The sequence below is a fragment of the Corvus kubaryi genome, unplaced genomic scaffold, assembly GCF_017639235.1.
Source record: "Corvus kubaryi isolate FWS band 111438036 unplaced genomic scaffold, C.kubaryi_AGA036_p1.0 split3-73, whole genome shotgun sequence".
Classification (NCBI taxonomy): Eukaryota; Metazoa; Chordata; class Aves; order Passeriformes; family Corvidae; genus Corvus; species Corvus kubaryi.
Genome location: NW_024582091.1, coordinates 28,645,382 through 28,663,215, shown reverse-complemented (window position 1 = coordinate 28,663,215; position 17,834 = coordinate 28,645,382). Strand labels below are relative to the sequence as shown.

Here is a 17,834-nt window from a genome sequence, read left to right as displayed (position 1 = left end):
ATATGAAAAAGCAGCCCAATTTGAAGCCTTGAAATCCACTTGGCTTTCTTTAATGCACATTGATGCAACAAACTAGTTCAACATTTTAAAATCTCCTAATATTCTGTAAAACTACAATACTCAGAGTCCTATAAAACAACATGGACCAAATCTAAAATTTAAAAACATATCTTCACAAGATGCAGACATTTACAAAACCAGAACAGCTTTACCACCCCTAAACTGGAGATAATACTTGCCTGGATTTTTCCTGAACAGTTCATTCCTTTAAAACACAGTAGTGTGAGGAATTTATTTGGTAAATTTATCAGATATGGCAGTAATTAGTCAGTAGACATAACCATATTTACCATATCTACATACAAACATGTCTTACAAAAATTAGTCATCTCTTCCATTAGTTATGCTAAAAGTTAGCTTATGAATTGTTATGAAACCGTAATAGATTGATCACACATTTCTTCCAATGACAGCTGCCATTCACGTGCTTTAAAAGTATCATATATATCAAAACCTTATGAACCCTTAAAGCTACTATTGTTAGCTTCATTTTTTTAAGCAGAAGCTTTTAATCACTTGCACTGAAAGTCTGTAGGCCTATGCTTAAAATTTTTGTGATATTATCATTTCTTCATGAAAGCAGAACTTGAGGCTTGTTATGTTGTGTGCATTTGAAATCAGCAATGTCCTAAGTACTTGATAATACACTGGGATTAATAAAAAAAGCTAGGATACCTTTTGCTTGATAGTTGATCCATCATTAGGAAAACTATATAATGTTTTGGAAACTGTAAAGACCTACCATGAAAGCAACTTTAAGATTTTTTTTCTTCCTCTTTTTAAGTGCTGCTGGATAAGGAAGCCTGTGGTTTAGGCTATAATTCAGTGAAATAATAAATGCTTAAATAGTGTAACATGAGAGCTATTTATTTTAGCAACCAAGTAGACATAGTCAAGAAAATTGGAGCTACTATTATAAAAACTACACACAAATGTTTGTATGGAAATAATACAAAGAACAGTACCACCATTTATAAATAGCAACTATGCAATACTTTTCTTTCAAGCTAAAATAAAACTCCAGACACTTGAGTCTGATTGTCTACTCCCACTTTTCTAGCTTAATGTTTTAGGATAAATATTAATTACAGATCTTTGAAGAATAATCTTCTTTTTGCACTAAAACTGTTTGCCCGTGCAGTCACTCACATTAATTCAACAGCACTTCCCAGTATTCAAACATGTGCTGCTGCCCATCCACTCAACCAGCCTGGAACTTTTGTTCCAGAAACAAATAGAGGGACTGGATATGGGAGCTGGAAAATACGACTTGGTAGTTGTGAGACTCTGGTCTCAACATCTGGTCTCTTTCACAACATGAAATGTATACCAAAGCACATGCTTGAAATTGTTGTAGATGCTTGGTGCTCAGCAGTATACTACTGCCCTGTGATTCCAATGAAGTCAGAAGAAACTGGGCCCAGACAGCATTGTTAAAAGCATAGTGCACTAACCCTTATCATCCATCCATCCATCCATCCATCCACTTTAAATCAGGTTTTGTCCTTCATGTCTTTATTCCTCGAACATGTGGGGCTTCAAATAAGTCTACAGCTTGGTACCTCATGCCTGGTTTTTTTAAGTCACTAAGTTTTTCATAATTGCTCAGATATTAAGTCACCGAGAAAGCACCTCTTAAAACTGAAAAGCTAGAGATGATACAGCAAATTGTGGCAAAAGCACAACTTATACTTTGATTTTAGCTTTGGATTTTCAGTTTAGAGGGGACCTTGAGATGGTCTGTAGCATTCTAAAGCTTGTTTTTTAATATTTCCTCCACATGAATATGAGCAATCTATCTAAAGATAAAGCCCTTCCAAAAACCCTATTTCTTCTGGATCTTGGATATCAGAGGAACGAAAATCCAACATGAGATTCAAAGGAAAACTTAAAGCTTTAAAACTTAAAAAATAGTACAAAATCACTTCCAAAGAAGTACTGAAATTTCTGAAGCCTTACGTGATAAAAAACATGAAGCACCCAAACAATCCCTTCTGTATTTAGCTGGAAAGCACAGCAAAGAAATGTAACAAATTTACTTTTTACTTGCTTCTTTGTTGCAGTTTTCACAATTAAAACAAATAAAGATATCTCATCACTGCTACATCAGCATTAGGAGCTACTAATATTTTGCACAACTTTTGGAAGATTGGTTTTTTTGGCCAGAAAAGCATCTTTGCTTTTTGTTTCTTATATTTGAAGTTCCATATAAAAGATAAAACACACATATCACAGACATCTAGATTCATTATCTTTTGCCAAGACCATAAACTTGTGATCAAAAACATGTGTATCAATCCTTGCTATGGGCAATTTATGAAGTCTGCTGACATATCAGCCATGATTTTTTTACTTCTGAAATGAAATATAATCTTATAAACTGGCTGAAAATATTGCAGATATATAACTTTAACTATATAGCCACAGATGCTACAGTTTTCAGAAGTCTCAGGAAAATTACAGGGGAAGACAAGTCTTCAGAACAGAGGAAGTAGCCTTTAAGGTAAGGAATTTTACAAAATTCTGCTTTAAGAAGTTGTATTTGGCAACATTTCCCTCAAAAAGCTATTGAATTTTCTGTCAAGAAAAATCATCAAATCTGAAATTTTTCACAAGGAAATAATGATACAGTACTTCAAGCTCTTATTAGTCCTCTGAAGAGCACACGTTGTTTCCACAATATGCTGACAGTTTAATAGTGTAAAATACATTGCCCCATGATGTTTTCTTTAAAATTGCTCTTTAGTAATATCTATAAAACATTCACTAAATCCAACACAGTCAAAGTAATGTTAATCACTTCACAGTTGCAAAATATTCCAGTAATAAAAATAAAATATTGAGAATAAAATGGATTCTCAAGTAATGTGATTCTCAGCTTGGATATCAATTGCAGAGAGCACCTTTGCAGGTGTTACTTTGTAAGCAATGACCACATAGCAAATATCTGTGCTCATTACTATCTGACACCACGCTTTTCTGATAGTATTTTTTCATAGATTTTCTTTTTCTTTCTTTTTTTTTTTTTTTTTTTTTTTTTTTTTTGAGTTATTTTTCACTATGGAATGTCTAAAATAACACAGGGCTATTTGGGAACCCCCTTAATTTCCTTTTGCAAGCCTCAATTCTTCACTTCTTTACAAGTAGAAGAGTGGGTTAATACCCTTCATCAAGCTGAGTCAGGACAATTAGGCCTATCTGAAAGAGCCATCCAAAAAAAATAACATAAGGCAATTATCTAAGGCAATTACCATAGCTAAGACAATGAAAAGCAAAATCCGTCAGACACCTGATTATGATCAAAAAAATTATGTGAGAAAGAGAAGGGACAATGAGACACAAGGGCACACTGACAACAAATCAAAGTGAACTGCAAACACTCAGTGGATTTCAAAAAATAAAGCGGTCAGTCGTTCTGCTCCGCCACTGACAATGGCACCGCTAAGACGGCGTTTCGAGTTGGGAACTTTGCGTCCCCTCAACTGACCACTTAATAAGTTTGCTTTTGAAACTTTACCTTGACTAACTGTTAATGAGCACTGCTTTTCTCTGAGGGGTTAAACCCTCTACAAGACATGGAGTTAAGTCAAAAGCCTGTGGTTTTCTGGCCAGACTCTGGGCTATGAAAGACACTGGGGCTTCCTGGTATGTAGATGTTGGGAGCCAGGTTTAGGAGTTTCCTCAGGAAGTTACATTAGATGTGAAACTGAGAAAAATAAAATCTCTTTGTCAGCAGTCATAGAAGATTAGTACCATTATTCTTATATCACAGAGGGGCCTGAAGCAAAAAGAGATGCTCCATGGGAATATCACTGGTAAGTGATACAGGAAGAAATTATCTCTGGTTCTTCTGACTCATGTTCAGTGCTTTAGCTACTGGACCATGTTATTAAATGGAAAATAAAAACACTGTGAAGCCTTTAAAAGTGATTAATGACAGAGTATATCACTTTCTTATATTACAATATTTAAGTGCATATAATTTGTATTGTTTCACTTCTAATATTACAGAGCTTTATCCAATAAAACTCGTGCCTCAGTTACTATACTTTTCTGTATTTTTAACGCTCTTATGCATGTGCACTTTGACAGAAGCTAGAAAGGATTAAGTCATATCACAGATTTTATTTGCAGATTCCAGATTTACATATAGAAATAAGTACCTGATAGGTATAAGTGTCCAAATGTACACACAAGCAGACACTTACATATAAATAAAACTGAGTAATTATTTGTATGACTTCAAAGTTCAGACTACCTTTTTCCTGGATCTCACTAATTTCCAAAGAACACTTGTAAAAATTTTTTTTTTTGCTTCATGATCCCCACCTTTTTGAAAAAAGAGTTGTCATGGTTTGAAGAAAAGAATTAACAAAAATTCTAAAAATATAGTTACAGTTGATTAGGGTTGATTTCATATCAGCAGAAAAGAAAGGATATATTTATTTTGTGTACAAATGAGTTCCTAGGGAAATTCATATCTACCAATCACACTCTAAGCTCCAACAGAAACTCAGCAACAACAAACAAAGCACTTTGGGAATATCTTCCTGGTTTTTACCATTTGCATCCTGGTATCAACTTCCATTTTTGTTTGGAATCTCTGAAACAATTTTGTCAACTACATTTGAAAGAAATACAGCAAGTAGGACAGCTCAGGTGAACAAAAAGTAGGCTTTAAGAAGGCCCAAACTAGACAGGTGTCTAGTGACTGTTGCATCAACCAAGGTAATTCTAATAGTAGTTCAGAATTCAGAACTGAGCTGCATATAAATGTTTTACAAGAAATAAGGTTAAAAATAATTTCAATTAACTGTGTGCACCCACAATGGTTAGCCTTTATTATCAACTTATTATTTTATATTATATTTAGTAGTAACTCTGAAGTTATGTCCGTGAAGAAAGGAAAATAATTTCTTGGTGAAGGGTATCCAAGATGTTTTCCAATTCTAATTTATATTACAGTATTATAAGGTTGGTTTTGGTAGGAGAAACACTATTATTTAAAAAATGGTCCCCTGCAATTGTTAGGAAGTTCAAAATTGCCTCTGTATTGTGTCAATACCACATGAGGAATTCTAATCAAAACTAGAGCACTAAAGAAATTCATCAAATATTAGTTAGTACTTGAATTTCTTTCCCCAATGTATTTCTGATTTTATATATCATTACAAGATCATAAGGAATAGATTCAAAACACAGTTCAAGGATGTCCACTTTACCATACCAATCATGGTAAGAAACCATTTTTCTTCTAAAATGAGTGAAATAGCACATCACAATTGTTATTAAAGACATCAAAACAGTGAAACGAATCAGAAATAGTAATGATAAAGATGTTTTATTACAGGAAAAACATGTGTTTACTATACAACTATTTATGAACGTGAAAAGTAAAAGCTGTGTTGAGTAGCCTACAGCGTACTTGCAAACATCTTTGCTCTTGCAAGCACATGTAATACTTTCAGCTGTTATAGTGATTCTTCAGTGAACCCACTTACCTTTAAAAGCTGATATTTTATAATTATGTTGGATAGCAGCCACCATGTCCTTCCAGAAGTCATACTTTTTCTGACCATCATGCTGTAAATGTCAAAAGGAACCTAGTCATTATATCAAGTATCAGCTATTACAAGCTTTCATAGTGAAACAGTGACAGAAATGCCATGAATAAAGAAAATTATATGGATTAAGACAATAGTAAGACAGCAGGATTCAGGACATCAAGGCTCAGTAGTACCCAGCTTAACTTTGGGTAACTGCAGACAAGTTATGTCCCTCTTAGAGGATTATGATGGGAGGAGGAAGGGAAAAGGAGAAATGATTAATATTTGAGAGGAACTCCAAAACATTAAAGCAAAGAGGGGCATCAGAACAGCAACTTACAGAATGAGCATCCCACTGACATTTGGGAAAAAGAAGTGCCTAGGGCTGCAGATACTGAACTTAACAAGCATGCTGACATTATCCACAGCCTGGCATTGATACCACCTTCCCCCTTAAGGACTGGCAAATCCCTTTGCTATAATTTAGAGGTAATGCCCTTCTGCCAAGAACCCTACCCCAAACATGGTATAAAATACTCATCCAGAAGCCTGGCTGAGCAGCACTTGATTGCATTGTGCTCTGAAGACTGCCAAACCCCAGCTCTGGCAGAAGAACAGGGGAAGGCAGTCCATGATTATGAACAGTCTCTGGCTATTCCCAGAAAGCTTCCCCAGCATAGCAGAGCTCCAGTTGACCTCAGCTGCCCCTTCAGAATCTCACATGGGAGAGGAAAACCTTCTCAACCAGCTGAGCCCCACAGCACTCTCAAACTCCACAAATTTTAGTAGTGATGAATGAAACAGATGCAATTACACAGCCAGCCAGTATTACAGAGCAGAGGATTAGCTACAGAGCCTGTAGCTCTATAACTTACACAGTAACCTGGCAGCAGTAAAGCAGGTGGTATAGTCTTTATGTGTCAGGGAAAGTATTTCTGTAATGCTGTTACAGGCCTTCCACATCTGCTTTAGGATACATTTCAAGTCAACTGTTAGCAGGTTTCAGGGCACTGCTGCCCTCTGTGTATTGATATCTGCACCGATACCCGAATAATGACCCATTTTATAAGCATAAAGCTTTTTGTAGAGAGGGAAACATTCAAAAACTGAAAAAAACCCAAACTCAAACCCTTATCACTGCCAAACCAAAACCATGTATTTTATATATACTGAAGCAAACTGCTATTTCAGGCCAAATCTGCCATGGAGGCTTCCAGAGAACAGTCTGCTTTTACTTTCACAATCAGCAAGTCACACAAACAAGGTCTTTTGTGCATAACTGACAAGCACTATGGCAGTTTGCTGATAGTCCATCAGCTCTACAGTTTAAGGGCAGGAAAGATATGGTGCTGTGTGGCTTTCAGAGGTTTTTTTTTAATCCATTCCTATAGTAAACTGCCACAGAAACACATAAAAGAGCTAATAAAGAGAAAAGGTTTCATATGTCAGCTTCAGCTAGCCAAGGATGCTAACCAAGGGTGATTATTCAAAGCCATGTACAGGAAATACTGGGGACCATCTGTCTAGCAGCAATGTAAGCAGCCTAAGCTAGCACTCTTCTCAAGACAGACTCAACTGTCTGCTCCCCTCATACTCCATGTGGCTGTCTTAGTCCTTAGTTTGGAGTTTTGGATTTTTTTGCTTGTTTCTCCCAAAAAAACCCCCAAAAACCAGTGCACTGAACAGAAAGTTCCTCAGAGTGCTGTTTTGAGGACAGATGGATACTAGTTTAAAACCGGGTACACTTCCTTCAAAACATTTGAGCTCGGGGGAGACTAAAATAACTTAAACAAATTTCTTGCAAATCTTCAGGCATTGCACACAAGATGTAAAGGAAAACTGACTGATTCCCGAAAAGCAGAGAGAAAACTGTATGCATGGCCATGCAGTCCACCATGATTTTGGTATGATTACAAAATGTGATTTTATTAGCTGAACCATCAAAACAAAGCAATGTGTTGTTTAGCTCATCAGTGTGAAGATCAAAACCACTAACCAGCTCCCATGCTTTGTCTGAAAACACATTAAGAGTTCTGGCTCTGGACACAGCAAAAACAGACACATTTTTAACAGTGCAGGGTAGTCCAGCATCCAGCTCATGTGTAAACCTATGTTGAACCCAAACTTAGCAATTCTTGCATCTGCTTCCAGCAGAAAGCTTTCTTGAACCTAGGATGGTGTCTGAAAATGGTAAGAAAACAGCACTTACTAAGCAGGCTCACAGAACAGGACACAGAAGGCTCTATTTTATTTTAGAAACGTGAAAGAAGAAAATGCAATGGTTTCTAACCCTTAGGATGCAGCATTTTGCAGGCATGAGTTCTGGGCTGGAGAGGCTGACCACCTCCTGCCTTGCATCTTTCTCAAGTGGCTGATGCTAACCTTCCAGGGAATTGCTGTAGCCCTCCTGTTGAAAGGGGGCCGACATCCAGAAAAATACTCTAGAACTGCTAGGAGATGAAAAGGGTGCATGACCCACTTCTTGTAGCTCTCCGGAGAAACGGCACAGCTTTAATTCCCTTTGGCTGAAGATGGCACTGACCCAGGACCAGTGCTCCAGCCTGCAAACTAGTAATAGGATGTGAAAGCTTATTACACACATTCTATGATGTGCTTTCTCTCTTAATAAGTAGGTGATTTGTGCTGAGTCTAAATTAAATATAAAGTAAATACAATACAGGTGTCACAACTGCAACAGGTTTCTAAGCTGTGAACAGCTTAGAGGAAGGAGATTAATCAGGCAGAAAGTTAAGAGTCTTACTGAGCACCTGTCCTCCATGCTTCCCTGATAAGCTAGTTTTAGCTAACTCTTCATGCAGCACTTGGACTTAGGCAGCAATCTACTCAGCATGCTATTTTGGAGTGAAGGCTAAAGCAGCAAGTCACCTAATATCCAAAGAGACCCCAGATACTCATCTCACAGCTCTGACTTTCACTCTGCAGACAAGGTTAAGTAATTTTCAGGCCTGCAGCGCTTTGGTACCTCCGGCCAGAAGACTGCCTCAGTACTCTTTTCACACCAATATAGTTACTCTGTGAGAAGAACTCTCTCCTATTTCCAGCTGCACACAAATTAAACATTCAAACCTACTTTTATACAACAAAACCATTATCATCAAACTTCAGAGGTAGAATTTAGGAGATTCTATCTATTTAAAAAGCACTGAAAAAGGTTCAATTATTTTCCACCTTAAGAATTTGACCTATTGTTTATCAGAGGAAAAAAATTTAAAAGATACTATGCCAGAGGTGTATTTATATCTGTGTACACAGATCAACATATTTAGGACAAAAACAAGCTTAAAAAATGATGAAACAAAGCTTTCAAATCATTAACGACTTCCAAATTAGCAAATCGAGTCATTCAGAAAACTTACACTCTATTTATTTCAAGTACCATCAAGCATAATTGAAGATAATTGAGACTTTAAGAACTGCATTCTGCATATCACAGGGTAAACTTGAGGAAACAGCACATTTCTATTAGTATCCTAGTTATTTGTGCCCTCTGGTGGAAGCACTTTTATTTTGAACATGCCATGTAGCTCATAATTATCTTCAGAGACTACTTTAATACAGTAAGTCCAACATGGAACAGTCCAAATAAGAAAAAGACCTTGATGCTGTTCAATACCCAAATCATATGCATTTAATAATGCATGCAAGAGATGTGGTGGTGAAAGAAAAAGACAATGCAATACATAATTTTCAAACAATCCAGTTCTTACCTGATCTAAGCTGTCCACAACCCTTGCACACAAGAGAGCTCCTGGCAGGTCAAAATAATTATCATACAAATAGTATTTAGCTGGAAAAAATAATTTGAAAAATATACTTTAAACACCCCTGTATTGTATGCTTTAATCACAAACAAAAATTACTTTTGAATAATAATATAAGCTCCTATTTGGATTTTACTGGTAATAAGCATTATCTGTTTCCCAACCTTTGTTAGCCTTTTTTTCCACTTCTGATTCTCACAACTGGCAACTAAAAGTTGTTTATCTATATGAAGACAGTGAGGTTTTAATAAGACATTTTAAGATTCTAAAATCCCAGGTGTAAGAAAAGGGGGAGAAACCATGAGTTTTAAGTCAGGATGGTATCTTTCAACTCTTCCAAAATACCTTTTTCCCTAGCAGCGAAAACACAAGAGAAGTGTTTGAGAAGTTCAGAGACATTTGGACAGGTCTGACACAGTCATGTCCCTTGCACCCACATGCTGCGGACAGTGCCTTGGACCAAGGGGAAGTGTGCTCACATTACTACACGAGTCCGCAAAACAGAATTGTATCAGGAGGGTGCCAGTGTCCCCCCAGACTAAGGTCATGCTCAACAACTCTCTCCAAGGAGTGAAATGACTTAACCAGTGATTAATTTCTTTTTCATGATCTTGTGTGTCCTGTCTCTTAGGTATATTCAAGAACAAGTCAGCAAAATGGGGATTAACATCCACAACAGAGACCAAGTGCATGTTTAAGCAAAAAAGAAAAGCACATTTCCTACATGACCAAAGGAAACCTCTCTCTTCCTGCCTTTTGCAAAAGATTACCTACAGTTTAGAATAAGCCTTACATTTGCAGTCAGAAAAATCTCAAGGAAAGTATCTCCATTACATAAAAAAATGCACCTTAAGTGAGCACTTCCTGTGTGTTATTTGCAACTGCCAAGATCAAAGTAAAGCAGAGAGGAAACACAGAGCAAGAACACAAACCTAGCCACAGTTCCTTCAAAGTGACTCCTCTCTTAAACACAAGGAACTTCAACTGCAAGGAACTTCAAAGTTTTGTTTCCAGACCCACATTGTTCTTTGCACCTGCACTGAGACCTCCAGTAACAGCACTGATGGCAACAAGTCAACAATTAAGAAAAATTTAAGATTTATCCTGAATGAGATAGGAGATCAGTCAGCAGGTATTCAGTAATTTACTGTGCATCAGCTGTTCCTCTTGGGTTCTGAGGCTCTGTCTCCTTATCAATACAATAATTATTAGTAGTATTATTAGTATATTTATTATAATATCATTTTGTTTCAATTATAAGTTGTTCTCAACGTGAGATTTACCATTCTTTCTGATTCTCCTGCCCACTGGGCCTGGGCAGGGCGGGAGTGAATGAGCAGCTGTATGCTCCTCAGCTGCTGGCTTGGGTTAAATCATGATACTGGCAGTATCAGTCTATTTCATCAAGGGACAGTGTGCCCACCACTATAACCAAAACATGCCTATAATGTCAGCTCATTTGTCTTATCATGAAATAAATACCATGAAATAGATTTAAGGTGAAGTCTAGTACTAGAAGTTAAAAATACATAAAAATCAAGTTTCCCCCAATACATTTACCTATTCTGGCAATTTCCAGTTCAAGCATTTTTACAAATCAGTGTTAAGAACTAACAGTATGAGACACTGAAGGGACCAGAGCAATTTCAAAGAAGAGGACATGCTAAAGCATAGCTACCTGTGCGTGAAACCATTCCACTGACTGTATTAAAATGCTTCCACTCCCTCCTTCCATAGTTCTCCAGGATCTCTTCGAATGTCATGCTCTTTGTACCATGGCTTGCCCTATTCGATGCATTAAGTTGTTTATAAAAAAACAAAACGAAACAGAAAAGGGTTGAAAACATCCAAACATTACTACTTGTGCAAAGTAACACACTGCAACTGGATATTGCAGGGGATGCAAGCTGATCAAAACTGACTCTCTTTACAGCTTAGAAGTTTCCCAGGACCTACTAAGCTTTTATCATATACATTCCAGTTCTTGATAAAAGCCTTACTACACAAAGGTTTGGTTGGCTGGGGCACAGCTACCGTGCCTCACCTGCTAACACAATCACTCTGTGTTGCTCGAATGTTTTCAATTGTGTGAGGACACTCACTATACTTGAGCTATCAGTATACACTGCACAATAAAGCACAGTGCAGAAAGCCTATACATCATTCTGAAGCCTGGTAACACTCACAGAATGCAGGGCAGGACTATGGAAAAGTGCTAGTTTGAGCCCTGCAAGCAGCTCTTTAATACATAAGTACACACAAGCCTTTTTAGGCATTAAAAATCAAATAGTTGGGACCATCCAATTGGGTCCCATTTTGAAGCAAACACAGGCAACACCAGAAGAAGTAACCCTGTACCACTCTTCCCTTTAATGAGGTATATATATCCCTTAATCTTGAATTCTGCATTTAGTACTCCAAAATTCATGCTATTTAATGAATTTTGGGATACACAGCGATGACTCAAAAGTATTTCTTTCTTCTTTTAATGAGATCTGATTTTCCTTAGCATCTTCAGGCTCCTTCTCCCACATGCTATCAGAAAAAAAAAAAAAAAGTAGAGTCTGTCTTGCATACTGAATTACACAGATTTTCATTCTGGAACAAAATTAGGCAGAAATGGGACTAAGATTAATATACTTTAGATATATTTGCTTTTCAGTTTTTGATTCAAAACAGCAGTCTTCTATATTAAAAAAAAAAAAAAGGAGGGAAAGAAGAACTAAGGATGTACTGAAACGAGGACTGAAAGCAAAACAGCTTTTAAGAGGAAACCCCCTACAATTCTGAAAGTGAATGTATCAGTTTCTGTGTTTATCTCAGGCAATTTAAATTATATGTTGTAAACTTGCAGAATTTTGAATATCTATGGCACAAAATAATAGTCATTCCAGTCATTAGTGACAGTCATTAGCACTGCCTCCCAAGCCAGGTTACTCTCAATCCAAAGAAATACTTTACTCTGGATTTTAGCAGAACTGGACAAAGAGTACATTGGTAGCCACCAAAGAAAATGAACTCACTTTCAAGATCAACATGTCCTCAGAGTCTCAGATTTTATTAAAAATGAGATATTATTTACTACCAGCTAACACCAAAACATCCCCAAAAGATTCCATACGTAACATTAACAAAAACTGAGCACCACATTACCAAAGAGTATTTAAACTTTTACATCTAATAAATTAATGCATGCTTAAATTAATATTTTAAATATTTATAAAATTGAGAGATGGCATTTAGAAAGGGGATAAAATGTTAATGTATTTAACAATATAACTTATATTTAACAATATAGATTTATTATCAATATTACCTTAAAACTGTTCCATCTTCTGCAAGTTTCAGGAAGTTTCCTTCTTCAATGTCCAACACCAAGCCTTTGCAACTAAGAATAAATTAATTTTACAGAAGAAACAAAAAATTAATGCTTTCAGAGGACTGTCTTCATATCTATCAGTGATATGCAGTTACAGAAGCTATGGTGCTTGTAGCTACAATGCTACAGAAAACCAAACAAGTCACAACCCTTCAAATACTTCCATGTTTGAACAATGCTCTCTATAAGAAAGTACACATTATTGCAATGAGGACTGGATTTTCCTTACATAGCAAAATCCTACTAAATAAACCCAGTTCCATGTCCAGTAAATTCAGTGACCGTTCATATAGATTGATTGGAGGTTTAAGGCCCAAATAGTTAAAACTAAGAAATGTGATATTTAAGTCACTTCTATTAAAGAATTTTTTTTTTTTTGGTGGCAACTCCTCTAGCTATTACTAGACTGATAACACCAGTTACTACAGAAAAGAAGGGTAGAACGTCACTCTAAATGAGGCAACTGAACAAGCAAAGAACACATGAAGCAGAAACATTTCCATGTTAGTCATCACTAACAAGGGAAGAGTTGACAGCATTGGAGACACTTGGTAAGAGTTTCTAATTCTCCCTAATAAATCTTTATCTTTTGGACAATTGAATCTAAATTTGCTTAGGTTCTTTGAAAAATTAATTCAGAATTCAGTGGTTAGAATACAAATGAATAAATGAGACTGAGGAAGTAAAGGCACCTTCATCCTCTATGAGGCACCCAAAGGAAAGAAGGTATGCCATGAAGGCAGCAAGCAGATCCCAACCTTTCATGAATGACTCCTGGGCAAGTAGCAATGACACACTGTTACCAGCACTGTAGGCATGCAGGTCAACGTTAATGAACCTCCTGCTTCAATAGGAGACCAAACCCAAGATCTCTAGAGCTGAACAAAGGATTTCTTGCACCATAGGCCTCAAAATATAATAAATAGATAGAGTGCTCATCTCACAGAAGTTGAAATCAATCTCATTGGAAACTGTCCAGTCAAATATTGAATTGTAAAAACGATTACACAAGAATGCACATATTATTTCAAAAAAAATCCGTGTGTTTTTCCCTAAAAATATCTAGTGATTATCTGCCCTTCAAATCTCCACCCCCACGGCCTAGATAATAACCTACTGAAGTTAAAAGATAAAGGTTCAAGTTCCTGCCCAAACACCACTGAGTTCAGAGCAGGAACTTGTGTTTCAGTCTTTTTTATCACAGCTTTGCGCCTAATGTGCGACCCAAAGGCTACCTCCCGGCATTTAACCTTCTTGTGGTTTCTCAGAAGGCTGTTGGGATTATTCTACCTTACACAAACACAACAACATCTGTTGAGAGAAAAATGACTAAAATCTGATGGTTACTGTTGAATAGAATGTAGAAGACAAAGAAGATATATAAAATAAGAGAGTGACACTAAAAGGCTCCTGTCCAGACAGCTGGAAGCACAGACAAAGCAAGCTTGGATGCTCAGTTCTCTCTTCGAAATACCACGTTAGAAGTATCTCATAACAAATACTTCTTAGAACAAGTATTTAAAACTGTAATTTTTGATTTGTCCTTTGGACTTGACAATCACGACACCAACTGCCTAATAAACGAAGCTATTTTCCGGGCTTTGTAAAAGTTACAGCTCAAAGGAATGATGTTATTTTCAATGTACTCACCAGAAGTCTAAGCTGTCTGGTGCTAGAATCAGCAAGTCTTCGTCATAGCCCTTCTCCATTACCAGATACTGGGCAAAGCTATCATATATTAGCTACAAATGAAAAAAACATATGCATTCATTATATCGATTAAGTGAGATCAAAGACACTGCTTCCTTGGGAAGTGGCAAGATGCGAGTGTTAGCGCCTCCTAAGTGAAATCACACCAGGGAGCTACGGGCCCTGTCCCACTGCCTCCACTGGGAAGTAGTGCCTGAAGTTATTTCTATCACAGCTGGAAAACACACAAGAGTTCTGCTGCAATGTGTCCAGCACAGCCCAGATTACAACATTTTACTTTACAGTCCCTGTGCTTCAAGACTGTTGGGAAATCAAGATAGCAAGTAGTTAAAGACTAGTAGTAGTTAAAGACTTGTAAAGTAGTTAAAGACTTGCCCCTCCCCAATCCTTTTTGTTTTGTTCATTCTTTTAAATTTTAAATGTCATGGTTACTGAGATTCAACAAGCAGCTTCCAAACCAACAAATATTTATCTTTAGGGGGCATTTTAAAAGTATTTGACAGAATTTATTTTGAAGAAAATCAGCAACTACTGAATAAATGGTTATTATTTCTAAGTTCAGAAGACTTAGCATGACACTCAACAATTTATTAATGTACTGTGCTGGTAAAGTTTTACAAGCAGATCTACGGAGATGCTGCCATGTCCTTAAAGACCATCCAAAAATACTAATTGCTCCCTTTTTCTCAAGGTTCTTTTATTGAAGTTGTTCCCTGCCCTTTTTTCTTTAATTACAACATATGGTCTTGGAATTATTATGATTGATATCTGAGAAAGACAAATATGAAGGCCAACGCTGAAACAGTAAGAACTAACTACATCTTCAGCTGGGCCTGTCAGCCTTTTAAAGTACTTTTTATTTCCAATAGGTAAGGAGGCATGCAATGGGCATGTGTCAGTCTGCCTCTGTCTTCTGTGAGAAGATGAAGAGCGAACCAAGTTTAGTAAAAGGTTTTGGGATTTTTTCTCCATTTTGTTCATTGGTTGGTTAGCGTTTTTTAAAAACTCTTATAGTTATCAATTGTCTAATGTTTGCCATCATCGGACAAAATTTTTATCAGCAAGAACGTGCTTGTGTAAGATGTGATGTGTGTGGCACAACAGAAAGAACATGGAAGGTAAACCTACTGTTACACAGTTTCCACCTAGAAATTTAAGAGCTCATGCATTTTATTGCTACTGTTGAACCCTCTTTTGTAAGGAAGATGCTTCTCCACGCAAGTTCACACATAGCTAAGGGAAGCAATGCACTTTTTCAACACTAGATGCACTGCACCATGCCTATTAATAAATGGGACAGCTCATAAACATTTGTTCCTATACCAAATTCTGAAATATCTTGCAATTAGCGTGGGAGTCCTGTGTAGTGCAAAATGTACTGTAGGTGACTGTAGGCAAAGAATAGGGGAGAGTGAGACACCAGGAGCATCCACGACACAAGATAGCTCCTGGACAGAGTCCTGACATCAACAGAGAAGGACAAGTCAGTGTAAGATTACCAGGGGGTTTAAAAAAGAAAGTGCCAAGGGCGGGAGCGCACAGCACAGGACAGCACTTCCTCTCCGAAAGAGACCACAGGGCCAAATCAGAGGTGCCGCGTGCCTCTAAACTCGGCGTTTTACTGTAAGCACCAGAAAGTTCGCAAAGGTCTCCTGTCCAAAGTGCTGCGGACTCCTCACTCTGCAGCATCTCTGGATTTGGCGGGGAGGCTCTACCTTTTCCTCAGCGCCGCTACGGCCAGGAAAGAAGCACCATTTTCAAGGAAGGAGACATGGCTGTCCCCTTCGGTCGAGCAGAGGCCTGCTGAGGAAGCGCCCAGCGAGAGATGCACTTGCGTTTCTCTTTTCTTCCGTGGATGTCTGAGGGCTCGCTGCCCCCGCCGGAGGGGTCCCGGCCCCGCGCCCCGGCGCTTTGCCTTTGGCTGGGCATGCGGCGGGAGCGGGGCGGAGCGGGGCCCCTCCCGCGGCTTTCCCGGCCGCCCGCGCCGCCCGCACTCACCCGTGCGCTCTGCGGGAGGTGGTACCGGCAGAGCGTGTGGTCCAGGTCGAAGCCCACCACGTCGCAGTCAGCCAGGCAAAAGTGCGGCTGCATCGCCGAGCCGCCGCCGCCGCAGGCGGGCGGAGGAGGAGAAAGAGGCGGGACGAGGAAGGAGCGCGGGCGGCGCTTCCTGCGGAGCCGCGCCGGGCAGAGCGGAGCGGGGCCCGCGGGACACCCTCGGCCCGCCCCGCCCGGCGGGGCCGCCCTCACCTGCGGCACAGCCTTTCGGACAGCCCGGGGATGGAGGGGCGGGCACAGGGTGGACGGCCGGAGGCGTGTCCAAGCGCTCGAATTCGAAAAACGCGCTTCCCGCCGAGGCTGTGTGTGCCTGGGAACAGGCGTGGGAACGGTGGGCTCCTGCTCCTCTGACAGACCGCAAACGCGAGTCATCGGGGGTGTTTGGTGGGACCTGGCGAGCAGAGAGCAGGCGGGGAACAGGAGTCAGCCTTGGTTAGTGACAGGACAGCCAGTGCCACACCGCAAGGGCCCTATAGGGGACAATTAGCATATGTAAGTAGACAAACACTACTTACTACCTCATTATGCACCCTCAGCGCGTTTGCGATGATACCAAGCTGTGTGGTGCAGTCGACGCGCTGGAGAGAAGGGATGTCATCCAGAGGGACCTTGACAAGCTTGAGACGTGGGACTGTGCAAACCTCGTGAAGTTCAACAAGGCCGAGTGCAAGATCCTGCACCTGGGTTGGGGCGATCCCAAGCACAAGTGCAATGGACAGAGAGCAGACCTGAGGAGAAGGACCTGAGGGGTATTGGTGGATGAGAAGCTCAACATGACCCAGCAATGTGTACATGCATCCCAGAAAGCCACCTGTGTCCTGGGATGCATCAAAAGAAGTGTGGGTAGCAGAGTGAGGGAGGTGATTCTGCCCCTCTACTCTGCTCTTGCTGTGCCCAGCTCTGGGGCTTCCAACATAAGAAGAGTGTGCACCTGCTGGAGCGAGTCCTGAGGAGGGTCACAAAGATAGAGGACCTAGAGCATGTCTCCTATGGAGACAGGCTGAGAGAGCTGGGGTTGTTCAGCCTGCAGAAGAGAAGGCTTCAGAGAAACATTACAGCAGCCTTACAGTACCTAAAGGAGCTTATAGGAAAGCTGTAGAGGGATTTTCTACAGAAGCATGTAGTGATAGGACAAGGGCTTTAAACTGTGGGTAGGCTTGGATTACATGTAAGGAAGAATTCTTTCCTATGAGGGTGATGAGGCACTGGAGCAGGTTGCCCAAAGAGTTATGGATGCCCCATCCCATGAAGTGTTGAAGGTCAGGTTGGATGGGGCCCTGAGCAGCCTGCCTAGTGGAAGGT

At 39.3% G+C, this 17,834-nt stretch overlaps 1 protein-coding gene across 2 annotated transcripts in view; it reads right to left on the bottom strand.

The window, feature by feature from the left end:
• The window catches only part of NT5DC1 (5'-nucleotidase domain containing 1), a 131,107-nt gene extending 114,414 nt beyond the window's left edge, over nt 1-16,693 (bottom strand). For both annotated transcript variants that reach the window (XM_042016707.1, XM_042016708.1), the window contains exons 1-6: nt 16,476-16,693; nt 14,418-14,509; nt 12,705-12,776; nt 11,067-11,173; nt 9,335-9,414; nt 5,562-5,643 (exon numbers count right to left, since the gene is read on the bottom strand). In XM_042016707.1, the coding sequence (XP_041872641.1) occupies nt 5,562-5,643; nt 9,335-9,414; nt 11,067-11,173; nt 12,705-12,776; nt 14,418-14,509; nt 16,476-16,568 (526 nt within the window). In that variant the 5' untranslated portion in view covers nt 16,569-16,693. The remainder of the gene's footprint in view (nt 1-5,561; nt 5,644-9,334; nt 9,415-11,066; nt 11,174-12,704; nt 12,777-14,417; nt 14,510-16,475) is intronic.
• Between the last annotated feature and the right edge of the window lie 1,141 nt (nt 16,694-17,834).